The 18,214-nt window shown below is 46.1% G+C and overlaps 1 protein-coding gene across 2 annotated transcripts in view; it reads left to right on the top strand.

Moving 5' to 3' along the window:
- Positions 1-379: 379 nt before the first annotated feature.
- Positions 380-18,214, top strand: part of CLCN2 (chloride voltage-gated channel 2) — a 143,039-nt gene continuing 125,204 nt past the window's right edge. The window contains exon 1 of one of the 2 annotated variants that reach the window (XM_087872478.1): positions 380-592. In XM_087872478.1, coding sequence (XP_087728604.1) covers positions 539-592 — 54 coding nt within the window. In that variant the 5' untranslated portion in view covers positions 380-538. The remainder of the gene's footprint in view (positions 593-18,214) is intronic. The other variant, XM_087872477.1, reaches the window with a different exon arrangement.

Genomic DNA, 18,214 nt, shown 5'->3' with positions numbered 1-18,214 from the left:
TGTAGCAGTCCCTAAATGAACCGTTGTGAAGTCGAGGACTCTGTGTGTGTGTGTGTGTGTGTGTGTGTGTATGCGTGTGTGGTAACGGGAGTTCAGCGTGTTGTGTGAACGAGACCTCTCGTGTACACGCTTGATGGAGAACCAGGCATTGAGTCCGGCCAGTCCAAGCCTAGCCTAGCCGATGCCCTCGGTTCGGTTCGGGGAAGAAGGACGCGCGAGTCGGTGGCCAGTCCGCGAAGTCTCCTCAGGACGGACCGTCCGGCCGCCGCGTCTCTCACCGCTGCGGAAGCCCCGGCCGGGTCCAGCGGGAGCAGAGGCGGAGCGGAGCGGCGGGGCTGTCGGCACCTCCCTTCGGCCTGCTCCGGCCAGCCAGCCAGCCAGTCCCGTCCCGCCCCGTCCCGCCTCTCCCCGCCCGGGGGCGTTGGGGAGGCGGAGGCAAGCCAGGAGCCCCGGCCGAAGGGACGGAGGGAGGCAGGGAGGGAAGCGCCGGTAGGGCTGCCCGGAGGGACCGCTTGAGAAGCCGGAGCAAGCGGCCAGGATGGCGGCGGACGGCGGCCTGGAGCAGCGGGCGCTGCAGTACGAGCAGACTTTGGTGAGTGGCCTCTGCGCCTTCCCCGCCGCGGGACGGGCTCCTTCAAGCGGTGCCTGCGTGGAAAGGAAAAGAGGGACTCTGATCATGTGCAGAGAGTGCCTGGCCTCCAGCCCCCTCGCTCTCCGTCGGGAAGAAGCCTCGCATCCCTTTCGCGCTGGGGAGGTTTTTTGTTTAAACCGGCGAGGGAGGGAGCCAGGAAAGGGGGAAAGCCGGCAGCCTCTGAGCATGTGAAAAGGGCTTTCGGTTTTGCACAAGAGCGCAGGTTGCGCTGCGCTCTGCTGACTTCGGTCCAGGAGTTCCGCCGCTTCTCAATACTTTGAAGCAAGAGTTGTTAGTTACGGTCCCACCGGGCATTTGCGGGGGGGGGGATTATCTATTGCTCTTGCCAGCAAAAGGGGTGCTGGGATGTTCACCCCGTTTTTCCCAGCCCTCTCGCATCGAGCCCCTTTTTCCTCCATATCAATCAGTCAGTCAGTCAATCAACCAATCAGTCAGTCAGTCAATCAGTCAATCAACCAGTCAGTCAACCAACCAACCAGTCAGTCAGTCAGTCAGTCAACCAACCAGTCAGTCAGTCAGTCAGTCAGTCAACCAACCAGTCAGTCAGTCAGTCAGTCAGTCTGTCAGTCAACCAACCAACCAAGCAGTCAGTCAGTCAGTCAGTCAGTCAGTCAGTCAGTCAGTCAGTCAACCAACCAACCAACCAAGCAACCAGTCAGTCAGTCAGTCAGTCAGTCAACCAACCAACCAAGCAACCAGTCAGTCAGTCAGTCAACCAACCAACCAACCAACCAACCAACCAGTCAGTCAGTCAGTCAGTCAGTCAGTCAGTCAGTCAGTCAGTCAGTCAGTCAGTCAACCAACTAACCAACCAACCAGTCAGTCAGTCAGTCAGTCAGTCAGTCAGTCAGTCAACCAACCAACAACCAGTCAGTCAGTCAGTCAGTCAGTCAACCAACCAGTCAGTCAGTCAGTCAGTCAGTCAGTCAGTCAGTCAGTCAATCAATCAGAATAGAGCTGGAAGGGACCTTGGAGGTCTTCTAGTCCAACCCCCTGCTCAGGGAAGAGACCCTATACAATTCGAGACAAGTGGCTATCCAGTCTCTTCTTAAAAGCCACCAGTGATGGAGAACCCCCACAACTTCTGAAGGCAACTCATTTATTTCACTGCTTAATTGTCCTCGCTGTTAGGTAGTTCCTCCTTAATTCCAGGTTGTTTCTCTCCTTTGGTTAGTTTCCATCCATTGTTTCTTGTCCTGCCTTCTGGTGCTTTGGAAAATAAATTGAACCCACCCCCCTTCTTCGTGGCAGCCCCTCAAATACTGGAATATTGCTATCCTGTCTCCCCTGGTCCTTCTTTTCTCTAGACTAGCCATACCCAGCTCCTGCAACCGTTCTTCATACATTTTGGTCTCCAGGCCTTTGATCAACTTAGTCTCCTATTTTTATATATTTTATATTTTATTTAGATAGTTGCATCTCTGATGCATCAGATGCAAGGCATCCCGGCTAGAAATAGGTGCAAAAAGGAGAGAATTGAGACTTGCTTGTGAAAGTTTTACAGCTAGCTGGCGGGTGGATTGCTAAGGGCAAATCTGGGTTCACCCCTGTCAGATTTCATTGCCATGGCAGGCTGTCAGCACAGCGGTGCGAGACCCAACAGGTGCACTGAAGTCCTTTGTAGCTTCACCTGTTGGACAAGCCAGCTGTTTTGGTTTAATTGGACAGTAGGAATCTGCACAGACTTCTTTTTTGGCTTGCCCAGATACCAAGTGCAGCAGGCTAGGCTCTGCGTAGGTGCTGCTTGTAGCATTTGGACTCAGCCAAGCAAAAGGAGAAGGGGAAAATATTTTGAGGTGCAGGCCAAGTAGGGTTTCCTAATCTCAATGAAAGTGTTGTACCGGCATCGGGGTGACCCTACTTCGATCCATCTTTAACTATAGAAGCACCTTGGGTGATTTTGGGGCTGCCTCTGGCGCAGGGCTGTTATTTGGGGGGAAGATGGGGGGGGCAGTAGTCTGTTGCTTTGAGCTCTTGAACAAAATGGCGGGGAGGATATAAACCTAATTCACAAAGAAACAAACTTCGTGGACTTCCAGAAGCATAGAATTCAACCTGCCAGAATTCCCAACAATAACCATATACATTAGGTAGATCGGTAGGAAGGTCTTTTTTTTTTAGATTTTTAAAATCCTGCCTTTATTATTTTGATAAATAACTCAAGGCGGCTAACATATTTAAATGTTCCTTTTTTCCCACTCCTATTTTATCCACAACAACAGTGGATTGTGAGGTGGGTTGGGATTTATTTATTTTATTTATTATTCATATTTCTATGCCGCCCACTCTCCGAGGACTCTGGGCGGCTTACACCAAAGACAGTATACTAAATAGCATATTGCCCCCAACAACCTTGAGCTGGTGAGATTTGATCCGCTGATCTGCTGAACTAACAGTCAGCTGAAGTAGCTGCAGTACTGCACTCTAACCACTGTGCCACCTTGGCTCTTCATATGATGAGAGAGAGAGTGACTGGCTCAAAATCGCCCAGCTGGCTTTCATGCCTAAGGTGGGACTAGAACTCACAGTCTCCTGGTGATTGGCCCAAAGTCACCTACCTGGCTTTCATGTCTAAGGCAGGACTAGAACTCTCAGTCTCCTAGTGATTGTCCCAAAGTCACCCAGACAACCTTCGTGCCTAAGGTGGGACTAGAACTCACGGTCTCCAGGTGATTGGCCCAAAGTCACCTAGCTGGCTTTTATGCCTAAAGTGGGACTAGAACTCTCAGTCTCCTAGTGATTGGCCCAGGCAACTTTCGTGCCTAAAGTGGGACTAGAACTCACGGTCTCCAGGTGATTGGCCCAAAGTCACCCAGTCGGCTTTCATGACTAAAGTAGGACTAGAACTCACAGTCTCCTGGTTTTTAGCCTGTTGCTGAATTAGCACACCGTTTTTACGTTATAACCCAACCAATCCACTTTGAAATAGTCCAGAAATACGCAACTCATACATCATTAAAAAGAGCACAAATATAACAGTCTAGCCAACTTCACGTTAGATCTCTGGTTAAAATGACAATAAAGGGCCCGACTGTATTGGTGAGGTTAGTGTGTTCACAGAGCTCATGTAATGATAGAGAAAATGTTTTTTCCCCCGCTCTTATCTGTCTCTCTTGGATTTGGCAGGGTCTTCAGCTATCCCTTTCTTATACGGTGGGCACACTTGGTTTGGATAAGGGGGTCTCTGACGTTGAATTTGATGCCAGCCTTGGCAAACTGCGAGGGAAAGTACGGGTTGTGCAAAGGAATCCCAAAGAAGGGCATTTGCAGTAGGAAAAAGCTATAAAACAGTCACTCAGTCACCCTGATTATGTTATCTAGCTGGGTAATAAAACGTCTGCAGGGAAAAAAAAATCGAGCTCAAAGAACACCATGGACTCTTATTGGAACCAATGGAAGAGCTTATCTGTAGCTCACATCGAATGATGGAGTCCATGGCGGTCTCTGAAGTTGATTTTTTTGCCTGAAGACGTTTCATTACCGAACCAGATAACATCATCAGTGTGATTGGGGGTGAGGTTTGCTCCCTGTTTAAAGACAATAGCTTGCTCTGCCAGTGTTGGTAGAAGTGTGGGGTTTTTTCCCCCTTGTACTTCTCCAGATGCCAACACCCAGATAAGCAGGGATTAATACCAGACAAACAATGAGGCAGAAAGCGATACCGTAATCAAGGAACTGCCAAGGAGAAAATCACATCTCCGTCAACACCAGCAGGGCAAGATAAATAGCGAGCATGCCCCACACTCTGTAGCACTGATGGTGTTCCCTAGTTGGGTAATGAAATGTCTGCAAGCATATAACCAAGTTCAAACAGCACCAAGGACTCCAGAGAGTTTGAGCTAGGAGAGGGCCTAAAAAAAATCCTGTTGCTAAGTCAGGAAATTTTGGATAAATTGCAGCCAGAAAGATTTGCAGCAGAAATAAAGGTGTTTGGGATATGGTGGTTTTGGGCTTCCTTCTGAGGGGTACTCATGTTCTCACCACATGCTTAAATCCACTCAGCTGAAACCCTAAACCAGGCGTCTCCAAACTTGGCAACTTTAAGACTTGTGAAGTCCACAAGTCTTAAAGTTGCCAGGTTTGGAGACCCCCCCCCCAAACAGATCAATTCCCATGTTTGGTTAGCTTTAATCTTAGTTTGTTTGTGTACCCCCACGAGTGGCTTAGCATGTTGTGCGAACCCACCCTCTTTAACTACTAGAGGATGCAGTGAATTATATAAACCCTGAAAGCGGGTGAAGTGCATTGTGAGAACGCCACTAACTCGTGTCGTGGCACAAGGAGGAAGGCGAGGCGAATAGAATTTGCCAGGGTGCAAAAATGCAAAGCAGAAATCTTGCAGCCAAGAGTAGGGCATTTGGTCGAAAGCTTTTCAAGGAGCCTAAAGGAATCCTGTTAATTTACCTCAGAGAATGGCCATTCCTTCCTTTTGAACAAGGCAGCTTACACAGGGTCGGGCGTAGAGAGAAGGGCAAGGAGACCACTAAGAGATCCCAAGGCTGAAGACTAGATTGAGAAACCAGAAAAAAAAAATCATCCAAGACAAGGAATGTCCAAACTGAACAACTTTTAAGACTTTTAAGACACGGCTGGCTGAGGAATTCTGGGTGTTGAAGTCCACAAGTCTTAAAAGTTGTTCAGTTTGGAGACCCCTGCGCCTAGAACAGAGGTCTGCTGCAACCTTAAACACTCAAAGAGCCAGTTAGACCCATTTCCCACAGAAAAGAAAACACCGGGAGCCACAAAACCCTTCCCGTGCCTGACTATTTCTTGAGCGGCCACAAAACTATTGATTGATTGATTGATTGATTGATTGATTGATTGGTTCGATTTATATGCTGCCCTTCTCCGGAGACTCAGGGTGGCTTACAGTGCGTTAAGCAATAGCCTTCATACTTTTGTATATACCTGCTTAGTAGGGCTTTCGCCTCCCCCTAAGCGGTGTTCTTTTTTATACAAAGTCAGCTTATTGCCCCCACAATCCGGGTCCTCATTTTACCTACCTCAGAAGGATGGAAAAAGCTGAGTCAACCTTGAGCCTGGTGAGATTTGAACTCTCAGTAATTGCAGGCAGCTGGTGCTACTTAACAGCACTTTAGTCTGCTGCGCCACCAAGGCTCTAGCATATGAAGTTGAATTAAACGTTCTGCTTTTTTTCTGAAACATTACTTTTCTTGGATTTATCTTACCTACCGAGGGGGTTGAAAAGCTCAATAAATCACATGCCGGCAGAGAGCCACAGCAGAGGGGTGAAAGAGCCACATGCGGCTCCAGAGCCACAGGTTGCTGACCCCTGTGCCTAGAAGATGAGGATGCTAAGCACTTCCATGCCATTGTCACAAGAAAACCCATGGTCCCTCCCCTCCCTTACCATTGCACCCTCTCCTTTTACAAGTTGGGGCTGTCCCACCATGTGGGCAGCAGGTGCCAGAGAGGCCATTTGAGGCACGAGCTGCCTGCCTGACTGGCCCAGTTCTCGTTAAATGCCCAACCTACTTTAAGGGTTGTTTTTCTGAAAAAGAGGAGGAGGAGGAGGAGGAGGCGATGGCCACCTTGAACTCTTGAATGAAAAGCAGGTTATTAATCTACCACACACAATCTCGCCAGGGAGGTCGGTCAGGTGCCCAAATGTGTCTTTCAGGTGCTATCCAAGGCCTTTGTGGGAGGCAAGGAAGGGGACCTTGATGAGATAATGGAGGGAAGTCTTGCCTGGATCAAAGAGGGCTGGTATATTTTTAAACGTTTGAGCGATGAGATAACATCAGGCAGACACCTCCCTAATTCACCGAGATATAAAAAAAGGAAAAAAAAAAAAAAAGCAGAGATTTAGCACAATCAAAACTGCCAGGTTCTTTTTACAGGTAATCCTCGACATACGACTGCAAGATGAGCCCAAAACTTCTGTTGCTAAGCGAGACACGCGTTAAGGACATTTTGCCCCATGTACGACCTCGCTTGTCACCGTTGTTCAGTGAATCTTTGCAGTTGTTGAGGTTGTTAAGTGAATCTGGCTTCCCCTTTGCTGGTCAGAAGGTCGTAAAAGGGGAGCACATAATCCCTGGGCGCTGCAGCCGTCATAAATATGAGACAGTTGCCAATCGTCTGAACTTTGATCACACGACCGTGGGGTTGTGGCGACCGTCATAAGTGTGAAAACCGGTCATAGGACAATTTTTCCAGTGCCGTTGCAACTTTGAACGGTCACTAAACGAATGGTTGTAAGGCGAGGACTACCTATATTTTGTTCAGGTTGGACTTGCAGCGGCTCCCAGATTTAATCTGCTTTCTGAATGGACCCATTTTTCCAATTCATGTGGAACTGCGCTTAAATGAAAGGGACATAGGGCGGGGGAAAAAAAAAATCCAGTTTAGGACTGATTAAACCTGGCGTGTTGCACTAATGCATCTTCTAACTGATTTTTTGTTTATAATACCTTGATTCAATTTCAACATCAAACATTGAAATAACAAACTAACGTAAAAGAGAAAGGGACAAGCGATACTAAACCGAATGGAAAGTGACAAAAATATACCACAAAACGATTTATGGTTGTTGTTAGTTGTGAAGTCGTGTCCGACCCATCGCGACCCCATGGACAACGTTCCTCCAGGCCTTCCTGTCCTCTACCATCCTCTGGAGTCCATTGAAGCTCACGCTGACTACTTCAGTGTCTCCATCCAGCCACCTCGTTCTCTGCCGTCCCTTTCTTCTTTTGCCCTCAATCGTTCCCAGGGTGGATTTGATTTAAATCAAGTTGATTTAAATTACAATTTAAATCACAATTTAAATCATGATTTAAATCACTAGTAAAAAGGCTTGATTTAAATCAACTCGATTTAAATCATAATTTTTAAAGAGCAACTGTCATCTCTGCTACTCCTTTGACCCACTGTTGACTCACCGATAGTCCCAGTGTTGCAGAATATACAGCCTCGTGCTACATAACTAAGCTCCATTTCATGCTGAATAAACTGAATTGTTTATGTATCTTAAATAGAAAACTATCTTACGATGGATTTTTACCCCAAAAGTTTTTTATTAAAATAAATTCGATAAAAATAAAAAAAAATCCGATTTAAATCAAAAAAATCTGATTTTTTTTATTTTTTTAAAAAAATCATTGATTTTTATCCACCCTGATCGTTCCCAGCATTAGGCTCTTCTCCAGGGAGTCCTTCCTTCTCATTAGGTGGCCAAAGTATTTGAGTTTCCTCTTCAGGATCTGGCCTTCTAAAGAGCAGTCAGGGTTGATCTCCTCTAGGACTGACCGGTTGGATCGCCTTGCAGTCCAAGGGATTCGCAGGAGTCTTCTCCAGCACCATCATTCAAAGGCCTCAATTCTTTGGCGCTCAGCTTTCCTTATGCTCCAACTTTCATAGCCATACATTGCAACTGGGAAAGCCATCGCCTTGACTATACGCACTTTTGTTGGCAGGGTGATGTCTCTGCTATAAAACGATTTATAGTAATGCATAAATACATCTGCTGGTTGTTTAACCTGGCTTGCTCAAAGTTGTTAAGTGAACCCAGGTGCCGGACCTATCAGAAATGGCCAGTTTTTGTTACCCTTGGCTGACTCCACAGGAGAACAGCAAAAGTACTTTCATCCTGGTTGGAAGTGTCTTCCAAAGTGGGAAAATCCAGGCCGTGCCTTTCTCTTGAGAATTAAAAGGACGAGGAGAATAAATAAACGAACCGCTTGGCTTAATGATAGGGTCAGAGATGCCAGCCTCTCGCTGGGCAAAAGGCTCCCTGGGTATACGTTCGAAAGATCCCGCTAAGAGCTTGAAGCTAGCAGACCCCAAATAAATAAATAAAATAAATAAAACACGCTTTTGATTATTCGAAGGTTGGCACGGGCAGGAGAGGAAAGTAGGCAGGGTTGAGGAGTGCCCATCCAAGGCCGGGGAAAAAGAAAACGTATTGTTTCAGTTCTTGGGCAGAAGGACAAGAGCATCCGTCATTGCTGTCATCCTCATAATTGGAGTAACACCATTAAGTTCCCTTACTTGCAGCCAGCTGGAACGTTACATGTTGGGAAGCTGGGTAACAGGAAGGATTTGCGGTTCAGCCTAAAGTGGAAAACTTTTATTTATTTTTTATTTTATTTATTTGTCAAACATGCACGAAATAACAGGTATAAGTATAAACATGGACATGAACACAGGAAATGGATACAAATCAGGGGTGAAATGCTCCTGGTTCGGAGCCATTTGGACCCGTTTCCCACAGAAAAGAAAACACCGGGAGCCACAAAACCTGGGTAGGCGTGGCCAACTCGATGTCACTCACTTCCACCAGTCACATGACACCCCCCCCAGCCTACCCAGCCGGTCATTAGGGCAGAGAACCAGTTGTTAAAAAACACCGGGAACCACAAAAACCTTTTGACATCTCTTTCTCTCCCCTCCCTCCCCCCTCTTTCTGTATCTCTCTGTCTCTACCCTGCAGGGGTGAAATGCTCCCGGTTCGGACCAGATTGCCCGATCCGGTAGCAATGGCGGCGGGTGGTTCGGAGAACCGGTAGCAAAAATCCCTGCCCCCCTCCATGCCCAGCTGAGCCGCACAATCATCAGAGGCTTTTTTTTTAAACTTTTAAAAGCATTTTTTTCTACAACCTCTTCTGCTTAAAAAAAAAAAGCCTCTGATGATCACGCGGCTCAGCTGGGATCGTCAAAGATCCCAGCTGAGTTGCCTGACTGTCGGAGGCTTTTTTTTCTTTTAAACGCCTCTGAAGATCCAGCCGGAGTTGCCTGATCGTCAGAGGCATTTAAAAGAAAAAAAGCCTCTGACGATCAGGCAACTCAGCTGGGATCGTCAGAGCCTTTTGAAAGCATTTTTTTACAACCTCTTCGCCGAAGAGGTTGTAGAAAAAATGCTTTTAAAAGTATTTTTTTAAAAAAAAATTGGCCACGCCCACCCAGTCACATTACCCCCCTCCCACCAAGCCACGCCCGCAGAACTGGTAGTAACAAATTTTAGATTTCACCACTAATACAAATACATGGGGACAGTAGGACAGGGACGGTAGGCACGCTGGTGCTCTTATGCATGACCCTTACAGACCTCTTAGGAATGGGGTGAGGTCAACAGTAGACAGTCTTTAGGTTAAAGTTTTTTTTTTAATTTGATTTATATGCTGCTCTTCTCCGGAGACTCAGGGCGGCTTACAATGCGTTAAGCAATAGCCTTCATACTTTTGTATATTTTTATACAAAAGTTTTGGGGGTTTGGGGAAGAAACCCCCCGGGCCTTGAGTTTGACACCCCTGTCCTATGGTCACTCCCAAAGATATTAAAACCTGAGAGAGAAAATACATATAAAACAATACGAGCCGGTTGGAAACGATCCAGCTGGTTGCCATCACGTTTTTTCGATACTTAGCACAATAAACTTTAACTTAGTGGCTTTGTTCACACAACCAACCTCGTTTTATCTGATGGGAGACCTACTTTGGAGGTTTGTGGCTTTGAGGGTTGTGTGCCAACCCAACCTCTTTAGTCAGTCCATCACAATGTTCCAGATCAGAAAATGGATTGTTTCAGTAATTAAACTTGTGGTTTTGAATTGTTCAATTGATCTGTGGCTCGGTCTAGCGGCCATCTAGTTCCTTCCTTCCTTCCTTCCTTTCTTTCTTTCTTTCTTTCTTTCTTTCTTTCTTTCTTTCTTTCTTTCTTTCTTTCTTTCTTTCTTTCTTTTATTAGATTTATATACCGCCCTAATCCCGAAGGACTCAGGGTGGTGAACAGGCACAAAATAAAATACATAAATACAAAAGTTAAGAACATAATTAAAACGAGATTAAATAATTTAGCCCGAGACAATTAAAAATCCCAATAATTTAAAACAGATTAAAATTTGATTTAAAAGAATTTTAAAACAGGGGAGAAAATTAGGCCAGGCCGGTTTGCTGGAATAGGAGAGTCTTAAGAGCACGGCGGAAAGTGCGCAGATCTGGGATCCTCCGTATCTCTGGGGGGAGCTCGTTCCAGATAGTGGGTGCCCCCACAGAGAAGGCCCTCCCCCTGGGGGCCGTCAGTCTACATTGTTTAGCTGACGGCACCCGGAGGAGCCCCTCTCTATGAGAGCGTACCGGCCGGTGAGAGGCTGCATGTGGTAGTAGGCGGTCCCGTAATTAACCAGGTCCTAAGCCATGGAGCGCTCTAAAGGTGGTAACCAAAATCTTGAAGCGCACCTGGAAGACCACCGGGAGCCAGTGCAGCTCACGCAGGAGAGGTGTCACACTGGAGCGCCATGCTGCTCCCATAACCACCCGCGCGGCCGCACTCTGCGCCAGTTGGAGCCTCCGGGTGCTCCTCAAGGGGAGCCCCATGTAGAGAGCGTTACAGTAGTCCAGGCGGGAAGTGACGAGGGCATGAGAGACTGTGTGTAGGGAGTCCCGATCCAGAAAAGGACGCGAATCAGGCGAACCTGATGAAAAATTTCCATCTAGTTCGGTATATCTTCCCCCCTCCCAACTCCGACTCCCCCAGCCAGACATTATATCCCTCCCAACTCCCCCCCCCCCACAGGCCAGTCCCTGTCAATACAGGGGATTCTTGTTAGACAAAGTTTAGCCCCTTTCATCTTATTTTGGTTTCAGTCTGTTCAGCTGTGTAATTCTGTAGTCCTAGGCAAGTCTCTTTTCCACTTTCATGCTTTGCTTTTGAACCTTTCTGTCATGCTCCGTCTCTCCCTATCTCTGTGCTGCATGAGGATTCTCCCTAATAAATCTTAAATCAGTGTTTTTCAACCTCTGCGTCTTTTAAGATTGGATGGACTTCAACTCCCAGAGTTTCTTAGCCAGCGTGGAATTCTGGGAGTTGAAGTCCACCTATCTTACAATTGCTGAAATTGAGAAACTCTGTCTTAGAAGCTCTCACTTCTGCTGAGTTTCTGCTTTTTCTGGTTGGTTCCTGTTCTCCGTGACCAGTTTTCTGGGGCCGTTTAAGTTAAATGCTGAACGTTTCTTGGCTTGAATTGCTCTAAGAGCAGATTATGAGGTTAAGAATCCATGCCAAGGAATGATTATGGGGTTGGATTAGAAGTAGGGACTCCCAGACTCAAATCTTCACTTGCTCCAAATTGTAGGATAAATAGTGTGCCAGTCTCTCTCGTTTTGATTGTGTTTGTACAAAAACCAGGATTAGTTTGGACCATAGTCTGTTACCTAAGCCAAAGTTGGTTGGATCTGCACAACACACTAAGCCAGGAACCTCCAAACGTGGCAACTTTAAGTCTTGTGGACTTCAATTCCCAGAGTTCTTCAGCCAGCCAAGCTGAGGAATTCTGGGAGATGAAGTCCACGAGTCTTAAAATTGCCAAGTTTGGAGATCCCTGTGCTAAGCCACGAACTATGATTTGTAAACTACCTCTTGAGTCAGCTCAATGGGTGAATCTCATTTCACAGTCTTTTAGTTTAGAGATCCTAGATGTGAGTTGTTGTATGCTAGCCTTGAATGTTGGGTAAAGAGAAAGAAACTCCACATTCAGAAAAACAGTATTTTGTTGGGTTTCATACTCTTATTGTACCTTATATTGTACCTTATGATTCTTGATGAACGTATCTTCCTTTATGTACACTGAGAGCATATGCACCAAGACAAATTCCTTGTGTGTCCAATCACACTTGGCCAATAAAAAATTCTATTCTATTCTATTCTATTCTATTCTATTCTATTCTATTCTATTCTATTCTATTCTATTCTATTCTATTCTATTCCATTCCATTCCATTCCATTCCATTCCATTCCATTCCATTCCATTCCTTGTCCTGTTCTATTCTATTCTATTCTATTCTATTCTATTCTATTCTACTCTACCCTACCCTACCCTACCCTACCCTACCCTACCCTACCCTACTACTCTACTCTACTCTACTCTACTCTACTCTACTCTACTCTACTCTACTCTACTCTATTCTTAGCAAGTAAAGTTGGCTAGATTCACATTTCAGTCCGAACCCAATTAAAGGAACAAACTTTGCTGGGTTAAATGTTACGCTATATATAAACCATATTATGGCTTAGCTTTAGCAAGATAGCCGATTTCATCCAATGGATAAAACAAACATATTGCAGAACAAATAAACCTAGCAACTATGTTTGCACAGCGTGCTGTGTTTGTGTAACGTTAATATTAGTTAGGGGTGTTTTTTTTGTTGTTGTTCAGACTGTTTTATTAATTTATTACTTTGTGGAAAACTGGATCCGGGACCCCACCTAAGTATATTGTGCGAATCCACTGATACTTTGTGGGCTGTTATTGCACTGGGAAAACTTGTCCATTAGAAGCACTGATGCATTTTTTGCTGTCAAAATATCGTTGCTGTGTTGTGGTCTTTTTAAGCAAAGTTATTATTTTTTTTTTGTAGGCTTTGTAAGACATACTTAGAAGTGGATTTGCCCTCTGGCTGTCCCATGCCAGTTTTGGAATGCTGATATAGGTTTTCTAAAAAGTTTGGTTGTGTGGTTGTGCGTGCGTTTGTATATGCGCGGGGAGGGAGCATTTGCCTGTTGTCGAGAGAAAGCAAACATAAATGAAGCTGTTGTTTTCTCTGTCCCAGAGAGTCTAAATTCCAACATTGTCAAAATAAGAGGAAGGAATGTGTCTCTGTTCACAAACGTTCTCGTATTTTTTTAAAAAAAAAAAAGATGGAGAACCGCTTGCAGAATTTCGAGGAATCAAATGGAAAGAATGTTTTATGCTCGCAAATTAAAACATGCCTCTCTAATTCCATTTCCCCACAATTAGCTTTCATCAGCCAACCTGGTTCTTTTCAAATGTGTGCACCGGTGGTGGGTTGCTCCCGGTTTGCACCGGTTCGCAAGAACCGGTAATAAAAATTTGTAGTAGTTCGGAGAACCGGTAATAACATTGGCTGGCCATACCCCCGAACCGGTCCCCGGCCCGGTCGCCGCTCTCTTACCCTACCCACCTCATCAGAGGCTTTTTTTTTTTTTTAACTTTTAAAAGCATTTTTTCTACAACCTCTTCGGCCGAAAAAATGCTTTTAAAAGTAAAAAAAAAAAGCCTCTGATGATCGCGCGGCTCAGCTGGGATCTCAGAGGCTTTTAAAAGCATTTTTTCTGCAACCCCTTAAGGTTGTAGAAAAAATGCTTTTAAAAGTAAAAAAAAAAAAAAGTTGGCCACGCCCACCCAGTCACATTACCACCCCCCCCACCAAGCCGTACCCACAAAATAAGCCACGGCTATAGAACTAGTAGTAAAAAATTTTAGAACCCACTCCTGGTGTGCACTATCACAACACAACTGGTGTTATTTCCCCAGAGCGGCCCAGAATTTGGTGCTGCCTCTTTTAAGGGTACTTAGTTGAATGGGGGGGGGGTTGTCATTTGCCCTGTGTGATGTGAGGGTGCCGAAGAGATGATTAAGTTCATAAACCATAATTCAGGCTAACTAGGTTTAGCAGACTGGATGAATGCCAGGTTGCAGGTTTCTTTCTGATTGGGGGTAAAATGTGTGGTGTGAGTGCAGCTGCAGCTCACGAGAGCTCATAAATTGAATAAAATTGTCTATGGAGATTCTGTGACCTCCTAAAATGGAACAAAATTGGTTAGCCGGTCTTGATTTTGTCTGCAAGGTTCATCTCGTAAGTATCCAAAGCTGTGAGCGTAAAAAATGAAAACTCCCAATTTAGATTTTGAGCACGTTCTAAGAGAGAGATACTCTGCTGGTATGCAGCAACCCGTGTGATTTTTTAATTTTTATTTTTTTAATTTTTCTTATAGATTGTTTTCCCTTTCCTTTTCATCGTTTTCCTTTCTCCCATGTTGGCAGCTTCCTTGTTCCATCTTATCTGCAAACACTTCCTGGAAGATTCAGAAACTTTGTGACCTCTTCGTTGTTCCTTACCTGAAGGTGTTGGCTAATGCTGGGTTTTGATTGCTTTATGGACTGCCTTTCCTTTTTTATGGTCTTTTGTCTAATCAGGATTAAATGAGTAGATTAAAGTCATTTAATTTTCTCTCACTCTCTCTTGCTCTCTCTGTGTGTATGTTTCTCTCTCTCTCTCTCTCTCTCTCATTCTCTCTCTGCCTCCCTCTTCTTTCTCTCTCTCTTTCTCTCTCTTCTCTCTCTCCCTTTCTCTTTTTTCTCTCTTTCTCTTTCTCTCTCTGTTCCTCTGTGTGTTTCTCTCTCTCTCTCTCTCATTCTCCCTCTCCCTCCCTCTCCCTCCCCCTCTCTTTCTCTCTCTGTTTCTCTCTCTTATTCTCTCTGCCTCCCTCCTCTTTCTCTCTCTCTCATTCTCTCTCTCTTCTCTCTCTCCCTTTCTCTCTTTCTCTCTTTCGCTCTGTGTTTCTTTCTCTCTCTCTCATTCTCTCTCTGCCTCCCTCCTCTTTCTCTTTCTCTCTCTCTTTCTCTCTCTTCTCTCTCCCTTTCTCTTTTTCTCTCTCTTTCTCTCTGTATGTGTTTCTTTCTCTCTCTCTCTCTCTCATTCTCTCTCTCTCCCTCTCCCTCTCCCTCCCCCCTCTCTTTCTCTCTCTGTTTCTCTTTTTCTTTCTCTCTCTTCTCTCTCTCTTTCTCTCTCTCTTTCTCTTTCTCTTTCTCTCTCTCTTTCTTTCTCTGTCTTTCTCTCTCTCTCTGTGTTTCTCTCTCTCTCATTCTTCCTCCCTCCCTCCCTCCCCCTCCCCCTCTCTTTCTCTCTGTTTCTCTCTTTCCCTCTCTCTCTCCCCCGTCATTCTCTCTCTCTTCCCCTCATTCTCCCTCTCTTCCTCTCTCCCTCCCTCCCTCCCTTTTTCTCTCTCTTTCTCCCCCTCTCATTCTCTCTCCCCCTTCTCTTTCTCCTCCCTCTCTCCTTCTCCCTCTCCTTCTCTCCCTCCCTCCCTCTCCCCCTCTCTCATTTCTGGGTCATTTTGATTACATTGGCTTCTTCGAGATATCACAGACATCAAAACGCTATGTGGGTGACAGATATACAGGTAGTCCTCTACTTCCAACAGTTCATTTAGTGACCATTTGAAGTTACAGCGGCAGTGAAAAAAAGTAACCGACGGTTGCAGTGTCCCGAGGTCACGTGATCCCCCTTTGCGACAAGCCAAGTCAAGGGGAAGCCTGACTCACTTAACAACCGTGTTACTAACTTAACAACTGCAGTGATTCACTGAACGACTGTGGCCAGAAAGGTTGTAAAATGGGGCAAAACTCACTTAACAGCTGTCTCATTAAGAATTTTTGGACTCAATTGTGGTCATACGTCGAGGACTATCTGTAATTGTGTAGAGTTTTTCCATGTTATGTGATAACTGAGATGGAACTCTGAATACTTTCTGCAATAGTTAAGGAGTTGGATTAGGAACAGGGGGATCTGGTTGTAGCCTCACTCCCTGAGCGGAACTCTCTCTGCTGCCTTGCGTTCTCGAAGGAAAGCTAGATGAAATAAATAAGCTTTTAAGTCCATGTTTTTCGAGCTCGGCAACTTGAAGGCTTCTGGACTCCAACTCCCAGAATTCCCCAGCCCATACGCTAAGTCTCATTAACAGGAGCCTCATTCTTGGCTGGAAAAGCAAATATTGGCTTCAGCGGCCCCTGAAAGCAGCCTTTCCCTAATCCTCCCCACCTTTCGGAATGTGTCAAACTTTCCGAAAAGATCTACAGTTTGACCCTTTTTTAGGATTGGAAGATTCCGGAATGGAAACTTCGGCACCTTTGTGGAAAACTCAGCTTCATCACTTGAGACTTTCCAGAAAAGATTGGGCTGCCATTTGTCAGAAATGGTATAGGGCCGTGATGGCGAACCTATATCTGTGGGCACGCAAGCGTTGCCCTAGCTCAGCTCCAGCACGCGTGTGCGCGCTGGCCAGCTGATTTTTGGGCCTTCTAGGCCCACCGTAAAATGGGAAACGAGCTGTTTCCGGTCTCCGGAGGGCCTCTGGGGGGTGGGGAAGGCAGTTTTCGCCCTCCCCAGGCTCCAAGAAAGGCTCTGGAGCCTGGGGAGAGCGAAAAACGGGCCCACCATGCCATCGTGTGCTAAAAGCAGGGGGAGCATGGGAGGTTGTGCACGCATGCACAGGGGGGAGGGGTGCATTGAATCATGGGTGTGGGCACATACGCATGTGACACCCCCTCCAGTGTTCCCCCTGCTTTTGGCACGTGGCGGCAAAAAAGTTAGCCATCACTAGTATAGGTCCTATACCAGTGATGGCTAACCTTTTTGCCATTGTGTGGCAGTAGCGGCGGGACTGGGGGGGGGTCGCGCACGCATGTGCCCACACCCATAATTCTATGTGCCCCACCCCCCCACATGTGCACGCAACCCCCCCCCGCTCCTCCCCCCCCCGCTCCTGGCACGCAATGGCCCAGTAGGCCCATTTTTCTCTCTCCCCAGGCTCCAGAGCCTTTCTAGGAGTGGGGAAGCCAGATTCACTTAACAACCGGGTTCCTTACTTAACAATTGCCAGTGGTTCACTTAACGACTGTGGCCAGAAAGGTCATCAAATGAGGCAAAATTCACTTTAACAACGACCTCACTTAGCAAGCAAACTTTGGTCGTTCAGTTGAGGACTACCTTTATTAGGAAAAGGAGGTTTAAAATAGTGACGCTTTATTCGCATTTAAAGGCCCTTTTGCAAGATTGACTTTACCCTGGGAAGGTGACTGTAATTGAGCCCTTCGTGGGTGTGCTGGAACTGGAGTCATTGTGTGCCCGAGCTACAGATTCTGCTGGTTGTTGGGAAATTTATCTGGGTTTCCTGGCCAGAACTGAAACTTTAATTGGCAATTGAAATGCGAAACTTCAGTTAGCAACCGAAGCTTGAAACTTACAATTAACAAGTTTTCCTCTCTGAGTTCCAGCCTTTGAGAATGATTTTAGCAATTTTTTTTGTGATCCTTATTTAACCCTGAGCTCGGGAGACCAGGATGTCCATGTTCCTCTGCCAAGATCTTTTTGTTAGTTTTTCTTGTGGAGATGACCAAACCTAATTTAGGGGGTTAGAGCGGGGGGTGGGTGGGTGGGTCATGGGAACATAGCTGCCTCCCCATCCTTCAGCTGTAGTAGTCCTTCTGGAGATACTTGAAGGACCTGACAACCTACTGATTATCTTCAATTCCCGATGGAGAGAACTGTGAATCATTGGTAGAACACATTTTCCATCTGAAGTTCTGTTCCTGATGTCTTTGTTTGTATGCCAAGATATGATCCACTGGGCGAGAACCAGTTTAGTCTAGTTAAGGCACCAGGTAAGAAACTGAGTTCTAGTCCCACCTTAAGCATGAAAGCTGGCTGGTTGAGTTTGGACCCATCACCAGGTGTCTGTGAATTCTAGTCCTGCCTTAGGCATGAAAGCTGGCAGGTTGACTTTGTCCAATCACCAGGAGACTGTGAGTTCTAGTCCCACTTTAGACATGAAACCTTGCTGGGTGATTTTGGGCCAATCACTAGGAGACTGTGAGTTCTAGTCCCACCTTAAGCATGAAAGCTGGCTGGATGATTTTGGACCTGTCACCAGGTGTCTGTGAGTTCTAGTCCTGCCTTAGGCATGAAAGCTGGCTGGTTGAGTTTGTCCAATCACCAGGAGGCTGTGAGTTCTAGTCCCACCTTA

The sequence above is a fragment of the Pantherophis guttatus genome, chromosome 6 (assembly GCF_059756535.1).
Source record: "Pantherophis guttatus breed Tessera chromosome 6, ASM5975653v1, whole genome shotgun sequence".
In the NCBI taxonomy this organism is placed as follows: domain Eukaryota; kingdom Metazoa; phylum Chordata; class Lepidosauria; order Squamata; family Colubridae; genus Pantherophis; species Pantherophis guttatus.
This window is presented reverse-complemented; position numbering and strand designations above follow the sequence as displayed.